The sequence below is a fragment of the Orbicella franksi genome, chromosome 7 (assembly GCF_964199315.1).
Source record: "Orbicella franksi chromosome 7, jaOrbFran1.1, whole genome shotgun sequence".
Lineage (NCBI taxonomy): Eukaryota > Metazoa > Cnidaria > Anthozoa > Scleractinia > Merulinidae > Orbicella > Orbicella franksi.
Window position 1 is genome coordinate 25,650,094 of NC_138151.1, and position 12,127 is coordinate 25,662,220.

The 12,127-nt window shown below is 40.0% G+C and overlaps 2 protein-coding genes across 3 annotated transcripts in view; one reads left to right on the forward strand and one right to left on the reverse strand.

Annotated features, from left to right (window-relative positions):
* The window catches only part of LOC145492398 (octanoyl-[acyl-carrier-protein]:protein N-octanoyltransferase LIPT2, mitochondrial-like), an 82,667-nt gene that overhangs the window by 68,063 nt on the left and 2,477 nt on the right, over positions 1-12,127 (reverse strand). The window contains exon 3 of one of the 2 annotated variants that reach the window (XM_081471844.1): positions 11,867-11,968. In XM_081471844.1, coding sequence (XP_081327970.1) covers positions 11,867-11,968 — 102 coding nt within the window. Of the gene's footprint in view, positions 1-6,804; positions 11,969-12,127 lie in introns of those variants that run through there. The other variant, XM_081471845.1, reaches the window with a different exon arrangement.
* Positions 1,326-4,345, forward strand: LOC145492330 (uncharacterized). Its single transcript, XM_081471759.1, has one exon. It carries the CDS (start codon positions 1,668-1,670, stop codon positions 3,279-3,281), a length of 1,614 nt encoding a protein of 537 aa, XP_081327885.1. The 5' UTR covers positions 1,326-1,667; the 3' UTR covers positions 3,282-4,345.

Genomic DNA, 12,127 nt, shown 5'->3' on the forward strand with positions numbered 1-12,127 from the left:
AGAAAAACTCTGTAAGACAAATTTTGAGCTATTTTGTGAAATAGGCAAAATTTCACATTTTCTTACTTTGCGAAAAGTCTACCTTACAGATTTTTATTTTGCTTTGCATGACTGTTTAACCAGAGCCAGTTTCTTCTTCCTAAAATTCATACAGTTAGATTTTGAGAAAAACGTCATTTTATAGAATGGTAAAAGACTTAAGCAAACAGTACAAAGAGAAAGCAAAAACGTCTTGGGACATTTTTCAAAAGAGCTAGAAGTTGGGCTGTGATAATCCATCAAAACTGTAGTAAGCCACCTAAATGTTATGGGTTTACTGGGATCATGGTGGACTAACACCTAATCATTTGAGTAAAGGCTGCTTCACAACACTCCAAAACCATTTAGTCTTGTTACTGAGTAGCTCAGGAATAAACTTTGAGTAGTAATTTATCGTGCTAAGAAAAGATCTCAATTGCGAGACTCAATTGCAGGCCCTGGTTCTTGCTGTATGGCCTCAAGCTTACTGTTCACAGGACTTACCCCTTGCTTGCTCAAAATGTGTCCCATACACTTTATCTTGTCTTTCAAAAACTGACACTTAGGCCTACTTAGACTTGCCTCCTAAATACTTGTCTAAGGATGTCCAAGTGTACAGACACTCTACCAGATGTAGCTAGCAAACAGTATGTCATCAACACGCACCATCACCCTTTTAATCCCAGACAAAATGGCATTTACGACTCTCTGGAATTGAGCAGTTACTGTCTTCATACCGAAACATACACGTTTTGACCTAAACAAACCTTTGCGTGTATTGAGCGTCAGTAACTCTGATGATTCATCATCAAGAAATAATTGATTGAAGGCACCAGATAGATCTATAACAAACAAGGTATCCGGGGTAGAACCATCCTGAGACAGTATGGCAAAGATATCTTGTACATCAGGCAAAATTTGCATCTATCATCAATGCGTTCATTCAGTGCTTTATAGTCTCCACACACCCGTGGATAGACCCATCAGCCTTGGTAACATGAACTACTGGACTAGCCCAACTACTGTGAGATGCGGGATACAATATATCGACCTGTACGAGCTTGTCATACTCCTTTTCAACTTGTGAAACAAGTGAGGCAGGCACGGGTCTATCTTTCTAAAATACTGGCTTAACTACTGATTTAAGAATCAAGGAGCCTAGATTACATCTACATCTACATCTACACTTAGTTAAGTCGATAAAAATCGTTAGATATCACGCCGACTTTAAAACTCTGAATATTAATAATAATACAATGGGATATGAAAAAAAAAAAAAAAATCTCAATAAAACTAATACAGTGGAATGTTAATACCTATTAACTAACTTTGATTAATTAAAGCTATGTACGGACGTTGTATTCACAAGATCACCAGGAAGATAGGTTCTTCTTTCATTATTTGGTTTTAGGTGAGCTTCTTACTGAACAAACTTTTGCCAAGTGCTTATCGAGCAAGGTACTCAATAGCGTCTTGCACTATTACTAAAAATAGATTTTGTCACATGAGATCCCATGAGACCCCCCGCACAGACTCAGACAAACATTTCGATCTGCCAAAGGCGAATGTATGTGCGAGGGCTGCAAGAGTGAAACAAAAATGAAGAAAATTTGGTGAAATCATGGAGTTAATAATTAGAGGGACAAAAAATGGTTTCTACCAAACACTGCTGTTGGGGTGAGTGTAAAACAGATTCGAGGTATCCCGACAAATGGACAAAATCTCTCAAAGAGTTACAAGCATCGGGTAAGAAAGTCTTCATACCGTTCCCAAAACCGTCGCAAGACATCGCTAAGTGCAAGCGTTGGCTAGTAGCTTGTTCTCGGGAATTATTTACAGAGAAAAATATTACCAGAAATACTTATATTTGTGCTCTTCACTGGCCCGGAGAAAAAGGTCCCACGGCTGAATTTCCTGATCCGCTGAAAGCGAATCTAACACGAGCACAAGCGAGTCGAGCATGTGCTCCAAAGAGAAAAGCTCCGAGATCAAGAGCGGAACCAGTCACAAAGAAAGAAAAGTTACACAACAAAAACTGTGGCGAACAATTACTGGACTACTGTATACCGACTGTCGATCGCGAGTCACTAGAATCTGGATCGACGGTCGATGCCATCCTAAACAAACTCAACGAATCTCTAACCAATGAAGAATGTAATGCGACGCCACATGTGTATGAGCACTCTACAGGAAAGCTGGTTTCTGATCAAGGCTCTCAGACCTTGTATTCTAAATACGAGTTATCCGCAAAGGTCGAGACTATGATTTTGAAGAATGATGTTGCCACGAGGAAACCTCAGGCTCCCACAATAGTAAGTACTCTATCTTACGAAAACATCGTGCGAGATGCAAGTCTTATGAAACACTTCATTGGCCTCTCACCTCCACAGTTTGAGATTTTGCATAATTTTCTAGACGACGTTTGTCCTTTGGAGACCATAAACTATTGGAGTAGTAAAGATTGCCCTGCAACGGAAAATGCAAGAACTGGCCCAAGAAGTGATTTTTCATTAAGGGAGAAGCTTTTTACTTGCCTTCTGAGACTTAGGAGAGGATTTACTCTCAAGACTCTAGCAGCTCTTCTCAGTACACCAGAAAGAAAAATTGATCCATCCTATGTACGCAAAATTTTCACCACCTTTCTTCAGCTGATGTATGTAACGTTTAGAGACATGCAACACTTCATGTTTCCTCAGAGAGCCCAACTCAGCAGGTTCCTCCCCAAAGTTTTCAAAACCATGAGGAAAATACGGTGTATTGTTGACTGTACTGAGTTTAGAGTAGAATGCTCCAGGAATTTTGCTAGGCAAGGGAACACTTTCTCTTCATACAAGCACACAAACACATTTAAGTGTCTCATTGCTGTAACTCCCAATGGCGGAGCATGCTTTGTGTCAGATTTGTTTGAAGGGGATATTGATGATGTTGCAATCTTCAAAGAAAGTGGGCTTATGAAACACCTGAAACCATATGATTTAGTATTGGCTGATCGGGGTTTTACTGTGCGGGAGCTCCTAAATCCACTCCAAGTGGAATTAAAAATTCCATCATTTCTGAAAGGAAGAAAAACTCTTAGTGCTGCAGAGGAACTGGAGACGCGTCGTATTGCTAAGGCTAGGATTCATGTAGAACGTTTTAATGAACGCCTTAAGCAGTTCAAACTTGTTGGTCGGAAAATTCCTTTGTCTCTGGCCCCTCTTGCAACTCAAATGGTAGTAGTTGCTTCATGCCTTGTCAATTTTCAGAACACCCTTTGTAAATAGAGTTTTAATACAGAGTAGTTGTGTGAAGACTGATTGAAATTTGTACTAGTGCAAGACCACAAGATTAAACTCACTCTGTATTGAGCACTGATGACTGTATATTGAGCATTTATTTTTATAAATCTTGAAAAAGTTATAGTAAGAAAGTTCAAAGAATATCCATACCCTCCCCATGGAATGTATGATGCTAAACAGGAATAATATTCAGGTTAAAATGATTCTAACCTAGTTTGATTCTCAATTTTCTCGGTCTTCTAACCCTAATTATTTATTATCCATGAATAATTAGGGTTAAGAGACAAAGGAATTTCATTTTAACCTGAATTTCATTTTGACCTGCATCATATACAAGGGGAGAGGCACTGTAAGAGTCGAGTGTCCTGCCCAAGAGAACAATACAATGTCCCCAACCAGGGCTTGAACATGGACCGCACAATCAGTAGACAAGCACATCAAACCATGATGCTACTGTGGCTCCCCAAGAGAAATGGGTGGGTGGTTGGGGAGCAAAGCAAACAAAACTTTTCATTGGAGGTTAATTTGATATTTTCTGAAACAACACATTTTCTCCTTGTGATAATTCTTTTGCAAAAGAGGCTGCTGACCGGTAAGCAGATAGAAGCATTATAATGTAGTGGAAAAAAATTGCAGGCCTTGTATTTATTCAAAAGAACTCAAAAAAAACTCACCAGTTAATAGTAATATGCTGATGTCTCAGTTGTATTACATGTGGTTTAGACATTTTTTTCTTAGACAAGAAGCCTTAATTTAATGAAAAATCAAATTCCTATTTGTAAGGGACACAAAACAATATATCATTATTCTCAATACAATTGAAAAGGGTGGCAGACAATTAACAATCCATTCAATTTGACATTAAATTATATTTTTTATACAAACAACATTTTGAAAAATAAAAGTTGTGTTCAGTATACAGTACTTATTTATCTGAATTTACAAGATACTTGTCAATGCTCTTTTCATCTATATACAAAAGATACTAATAGAACAACGCTCTATAAAAAAATCCATATGGAAAATTAAATTTCACAACTCGTAAGATGTGGGTGTACGGCAATAATAATGTAATAGACCTCTCTCAATTCAAAATTCTTAAATTTTTGTGCCATGATTTAATTTAAATCTACCATTCTTGTCTTATAAGGTAAGTACCATGACTGTGCTACTTAAATATAGAGGAAATTAAGAACAACAAAATTTACAATCACCATTTACCCTTTTCATCAAACAATGTTCCTCACCAAGCCCTGTCCCCACCAACAGAACATCAACATGCTGCCACTGAACAATTATCAAATTGAAAATAGATGCTAAAATATGAAGGGCAGCCCAGGAACAAAGCAAAAATATGTGTTAACAGCAATCCTCATACATTTTAACCATTAAAGCCCAAATATCCACATATAAATTCTCCTTACTGATGTACATACATTTTTTATGGTATTAGCCGTAATGGGTAATCATTTTATAAATTCTCATCAGCATCTCTTTGGATTAAATATCATACTGTGAGAAGAACTTGTATGTTGGTCACTCTTGGCACTCAAAGAGTTTTAAGAACAAAGTTCTTAGTCTATAGTACTTATCTTTCCTTTAGTTAGAAAAATCGTTACATTACTCTTCTTCTGATAATGCACAAGTATTGCAGTTAAAGATTTCAAAACTAAACAAACATAGCGAGTTGGTAGTACTAGTACACATGCTTTTTTACCTAATTTACAGTAGACCCAAAAAGAAATACTGTAAGCTCATGGGGAATTCTAAGTTTTTTTTCTTATGTACAGTCATCATGGAATAGCTTAATATTCCATTATGGTTTGAGTTCATGAAAAGGAACATTTGGGATCATATTTTTCCATTTACCTAACTACAATATACTAAAAAGCTTAACGAAAATCCCACTGGCTCATGAAACATAGCTGGAGAAACCTGGATTCCAGAGCCCTTCCTTGTAGATTCTTGCAGCCCATCATACATGTACCAGTTATTCTCAAAATAAACAATACAGATATAGTGCCCTCCATTCCAAAGTGTTACTCCATACAGTGCTTGTGCATGGTTTTGTTAAAACCGTTCCGTGTTTCTGAACGTAGTCAAGTACATAAAATAAAACCGCTACAACATGACTACAACGTCCCAAAGACGAAGCCCGGCAAGGTTCACATGAGGCGTGAAGAACAGCGCCACTGTTCACGTCGGATATAATCACAACAACATTGTGCGGTAGCTCTGTTCTCATCGAAGGCCAAACATGCGCTCTCACAAAATAGTGATCGGCGTTCTGCGTGTCCATCACATCGTGTACAAAGCCTGAATCCACGTACTTCCTTCCATTTTTCATTGGCTTATCGGTCATATGTCCCAGTCCGTCGTCGATGTCTGCTAGATCATTTGCAAGCGATTCTAACGCGTAGTAATACACGTGGCCGTAGTTAAAGAGAGAAGGAATGGAATGAGATGGAAAGTCCCGCCAGCCGGTCGACGGAATAAATGGCAGCGAAATCGAGCTTCCAGTCGCTTGTATCTGCGGACTTTCTTTAAGAACCTTGGCAGCGAACCATTTACCATTGTCAATGCTTGCATCGAGCGTGTGGTGATTCCCACACTTTATGCAGTCGCTCACACGTTTCACAAGTTCATCGCGTTTACCGCTCAGTTTTAAGCCCCTGCACTTTAACCACCGTTTTAGCTGGTCAACAGTGTATTCCTGTGGATCTCTGTCAAATTTAGAACCAGGAACGTCGTCGTCCTCGGTTAAAACCGTTAAAGATTGAAGCAAACTGCTTGCCATTCACAAATTTTCCCTTAGGATTACTCAGGATTTGGGTCTTTGATTGTCTGAGTCTCGAGGGGGGTCTGAAATTTCATGACGTCATTAGTGCAGAGTGCTATTCAGGAGGAAACATCTCCGACTTGGGACAGAATACCTGTTCCCTGAATGTTCTGTCACTTTGAAATAGCCTGCAGAACAGGCGGATTAGCGGGCTCTAGAGCGATACACGAGCATGCGCGCGAAGCGCGAGAATGAGCGCGAAGTGCGAGGAGAGATTTTTCTCGTCTCGCGCTTCGCGCTCGTTTTAGCGCTTCGCGCGCGCGCTGGTGTATCGCGTTAGAGCCCGCTAATCCGCTTGTTCTGCAGGTTACTTTGAAAATGTTCTTCCAATCTAGCCCTATCTTGCTTCCTTAACCAATCCCTCCCAAATAACGCTGGGCGTTTGCCTTGCACTACAATTAGATCAGGCACTTTTTCATCATTGGAATAACATTTCACTGCGGTACAGAAATCTTTCTAAAAATGAAAACCTTTTCACCCGAATAAGTTTTGGTGTATTACAATACAAAAAGGTTGTTATTACAATATTTCGGCTCTATTTCAGAGCCATAGTCATGTAGTTAGATAAAAAACAAGTCGACAGCTTATAAATCAAGAACATAAAGCCTAGTATTTATGGGGGATCAAAGCCTCTAGAGAGTTGGATCTTTCTCTTTGATCAGTCTTTTTTTTTTTTTTTTTTTTTTTTAACACTTTATTTCAAACACATAGCACTATATTACAATATAATTTACTTAACCAAATTACACTACTTTACACAACTTACACTACATTTCAAATAGACTACATTAAACTACGTTATACTGCTTTACATACATACGACGTCTAGTCGGTGAAAATAAGCTATCATTACTTTTTTTTACAGCGAATACTGTGCAGATCATAAAACGTTTTTTTTTTTTAACTTACAATTCCCTTTTCTGTACATTTCGAGGCATAATTACACTTGTATGTTGACTTACAATCCTTCTAAATGATACTTGAATTCCAGTTTCCTAGTAAATTCGTTCAAGCTTTCTTGTTTTGAACTAAGCTTATTGTTATAAATATAGTATTTAGCAAACAGGACATAGTTAAGCTTTTTCAACATCTTCTGGGATGAAACGGGATCAGGTTCATTTGATAATTTCCCAAAGAGTAATTCAATTGCTGTAAGTGAGTAGGAGGTGTAATTTTCCATATTAAACCACTTAATTACTTCAGAGAAAAATTTTTTTTGATCGTCGACAATGGATGAATGAGTGGCTTATCGAGTCAGACTCCTGACAGTACACGCATGCACTGTTGCATTCTATACCATACAGACATAATTCCTTTTTCGTTACAGTGATTCTGTGTAGAAATTTAAAGTAGAATTCTCTTAGTTTATTTTCTTTGTAGATACCTTTTAGGTTTTTGAAGTAGACATTAAATTCTGTATCACTAGTCTGCAAATCACGAGTCCAGTTTCCAGGCGCCTTAAGTTCTGCATCTAATTTGTTTTGAAAAAACCAATAGTAATCTTTACTTTTCATTTTCAGAAGGTTCACATTTATTGAAGGTGATAGCTGGAAAAAACTAATTTCTGGTGAAAAAGTAAATTTGGCATCCAGGTTTTCCTTTGCTTTTTCAACAAGTCGCCGGGGTATTGCTGAAACTACTTGTAAATACTGTAGGAAATTGCATTTTTAATCATACTTGTGGGTAAAATCACCATGCGAAAGAAAGGTGCCATTCTTCGTGAGGAGGTCGTGTATCCGGAAATCCCTTTTTGAAACCACGATTTGTAAAAGAAAGTCTTTTGATCAATAAGAATTTCTTTATTGTTAAATAAGACCAAGTCCAAGACCAAGTCTTGCCCAAGGTCAGATTCATAGGAGGATTTTAATTCAAGAAAGAATTGCAGCACTCTTTGATCAGTTTGATTACATCATGTTATGTCACTGCTTGTGTATACACCTAATTAGCCTTGATATATAAGCTGTCGACTTGTTTTTGATATAACTAACTCTAGAAACTGGAATCATCACCTCCTTGTTGTGAATTAAGCTCACAACTGTTTACGCTCGTGCCTCTAGAATTGTTGGGCCTTCTTTGAAAATACCTTTCCGGCAATCGGGCCTGGCATACTGGACGACTATGGTCTTTTTGCTAACAACGATAACAGATTGCAGTTTTGAATTTGCAAACATCAAAACCATGCGCTTTGCTACCACGCCCTTCACATCGTTTAGAATTGGCATTCCAAGTACCTCTACATCCATCAGATTTAGGTCCTGGATTTTGTTAGTTTCTACTGTTACAGATTCTTCGATGTGTCCTTTGTTAGCTTTCTTTGCCAACTCATCTGCAATGCACCGTTTGTGTGCAGCCGTGAAGGTCAGCTCTCTCACCGCCAACAGATGGCGCTGCGTTCTTGATATTTTGGAATGGAATCCAGACACACGTCTATCGCGAAGAGCTTCGTCTAAAAAGGCACCAAAACTGCAGGTGGAGGCCAATTTCTTCAATTGTACCACAAAATTAGAATTTGCCTTTCGGCAATGACTTAGACTGCAAAACAGTCGTTTTCGGACGTTTTCGGAAGGCGCGAACAGCCGTAAGCGCGATCCTCGCGTACGAAGCGCGCGAGCCTCACACACCCGTAGCGTCTCTCCCTATTCTCCCTCGCCGTTTTTACACTCACTCCAGACCTTTCGTTCGAATATTGACCGTCGCTCGCGTTCGCAAAAAATACGACTGTTTTGCAGTCTAGCAATGACTATTGGGGCCGGTTCGTAGTGTGCTTGCAGAATTTTCTACAGATCCGGATACGATTAAGTTTTCGGGTTCTCTGGGTCACAAAGATTCTTTACAACTTGTAAGTTTGTGGTCCAACCACTGCTAGGAACACATGTACCTGTACATGTCTTTCTTCGGCAGTCTCATTTACTACCATGAAGGCTTCGTAGAGTCCGGCATAATGGGCAACTTTATCGGTATTTTCATCAAATGGGTCCACAAGGCCATAGACAGCAGCCTATTTTACACTGGCGCAGGCGAAACGACTATCCTCGTCGCCAATTTTGTATTTAAAAGGTCTATGACAAGACCGAAGTCTGCGATAAAATAACCCACGAGCTAGTCTCAAACGGCCATCTTTATTTCCCAGAATTCCCTACATAACATAACGCGTGAAAGGGGCTGGCCGCTTAATAGAGGTAAAAACAATAGAAAAAACCTCATCGGGACTTTGATTACTGGCCGCCTAATAGGGGTGGCAGTTTAATAGGTGGCCGCTTAATAGGGGTTCGACTGTATTACGTCATGAGATAGAACAGTTCCTCCTTCAGGATGTTGTCGACACCCTTCTTAGCCCCACTTATCAACACTCTGTAAGAGATCTTGCTTACGACTCGTAGAAAAATGTCAGGCCCTCGAATTTGAACACTCCTTTATCTCAACCCTCTTGAGAAGCTACTACTATTAGTCCTCTATTCCAGCTTTTCGATGCTATGCACTCTTCTCTCACTTTGTCAAACAAATTCATTCTCTATTCGAAGTCTGTTTTAGACACTCTCTGACATCATGTTCAGCTGTCTTTCCATTTTTCCTTACTTGTATGGAATTTTGCATGTCGGCTGGTCTGAATGCTTCAATGTCAAATTCTCTGTCGTTTTGCCTTGTTTTCATTTCGTACGGCTGATTCAGCCTCGATCTCAGGCTATCTGCCTTTTGCTTCCCATGTCGGTGAGGAGAGAAACCCTGGTTGCGGCTGGTCACGTGACTACCCAGAATCTGGGTCATAGACAAATCTGTTGGTCAGGAGGGGTTGCATAGTGTTTTGATCGTTGCTATGACAAATCTAGTACGCTTCGATCTCCGGGCAATAGCTAAAAACTACCTGCTTTATTGGAGTTCGCCGGAAGTCACATTTACCGACGAAGAATGCTACACCAAAACGTTTTAGCGGTCTACTAGTACATGCATGCAAAATGCAAGAGCTTTATAAAATAATAATAATGATAATGATAATGATAATGATAATGATAATGATGATAATGATGATGATGATGATGATGATGATGATAATGATAATAATAATGCCTCTATTGGTGAAGGCATCCAAGTTAGCAATCGTAAAATAAAAGAAGTGCAGTATGCAGATGACACCACTAGTTTTGCCTGTGACAAGGAATCAGTTAACGAACTCCTCAGCTTTCTTAAAGAGTGTATTTCTCACTCTGCCAAGGGTTTCAAAATGTTTTGAAGTAGGCGTCTGGAGCTGGAAGAGAAGGCGGTTGTGACAAGTTATGGGCCGCAAGGCCCCTCATCCCAGGAGGTCTGGTAAAATCAACTAGAGGAGACACCATACGTAGGCATACATGACGTACTCAATACTCAAGGGTTTGCTTTGCATTATAGGGCGATTTCGAACATGGTCAGCCATTTGGTAGTTTTCTGATGTGAGAGAATCGTTTTAGCAAAGCAAAAGGATTGGATGCTTAAAGCTTTCTTTTTAACAAGCTGAAGCCAGAGAAACCAGCGATATATAATCAATTAGCCTGCGGAACTCCGGCGGTCGCCGGCTTGTTTTGAAACACTGCTCTGGGTTAGAAATTAATACGGCTAAAACTAAAGCAATGTGGTTAGGGCAGCGGAAAAATAACCAGGACTCTCCCTTTGGTTTGAAATGGCCAAAAGAGCCAATACTTTCTTTAGGAGTATTCTTCTCTTACAGTCAAACCGATGCTGACGAACTCATTTCGGTGCCAACAATAAGAGACTTTGGGAAATCATTTGGGACAGTAAACCTTCGAATATTAAACGGAAAAATATAGCAGGAGGAAAAAAGAAAACAAACAAACAAAAAAAACAATGACGAGAGAGAACCTGGAATCGAGGTTGCAGATGCGTATGCCAAACAGCCGATTCTTTGTCGAGTACTGTGCCGATTAATTTGCTCTTTCAAGATTTTCAGTCTTTCACTCCGTTTGTTTGTCAGTCCAGTTCAGCATGGCTAATCCCACCAGGAGAGCAAGACTCAGCCGACATAGCTCTCCGGGTCATTAACACCCACAAACCTAATCTGCGATGAGGCGGTTCTTTTAAATTTTTGGGCAAGCATTTAGCCAAAACAAGAACCCCTGATCGCAGGTTACCACAAACCATCCCACCATGATAATGCAATGACCCGTTGGAGCGGAATGAACAGAGCCACTGATCAAACACGCACGCGAAGGGAACGAAACTGCGAGCGAATGCAAGAAATATGGAGGAGGGGGAGGGGGTGAGGCGGGCGAAGGAAACGCCTGCAATCAACCCCAGACATTTACCGAACGCCGCCAAACATGCCGCGCTCCCTTGGGGCGCTCCCTTGAAATTTTCTCCTTCACTCCCTCAAGTATTTGATAAATGGACTGCAAGGACATCCTGTCCACGGACTGGACTCTAATGGCAGCTTCTTGCTCCGGTTAGATCGATGTGTTCGCCATTTTGCGAAAGATCTTTCAACGTTTCCTGAACAGAAAATTTGAACGCTTCCTCGGGATGCACCATATGTATTTTGATCTTGCAGTGTTCCAATTGTCGGATTATGCATGAACTTTTAAATTTCTTATGTTACTTTTTGATTAACGGGCTACTAACCAATCAAATTGCACTGTTGCTCCCCATTCGTGGGCGAGCGGAGTTCGGTTAAATGTTTGGGATTGCCTGCAGGCGATTCCTTTTCTCCCCACACCCTCCCCCTTCCCGCTCACTCTCTTCCGACTAACCCCCCATTTTTTGCTCACACCAGGCGCGCTCCTTCGCTCACGCGCTTGCTTGCTCCCTTGTTCGGTCTCTCCGCCTGGAAAAGGAATGGAAACGGCAGCTACAGAAAAGAATTAACAGAAAGAAACTCTCAGGCTTCGATAGTTACGACAAAAAAATTTGCCATATACAATTACACACAATAACTAATTGTATTTTCCTCATGCAAGTATATTTAACAAATGAAGAAGCCTAAGCCGTGTATTACACTGTGATAAAC

What these genes read in the sequence shown, in the direction of transcription:
- LOC145492330 (XM_081471759.1), top strand. Translation starts at nt 1,668, where the DNA reads ATGGTTTCTACCAAACACTGCTGTTGGGGTGAGTGTAAAACAGATTCG.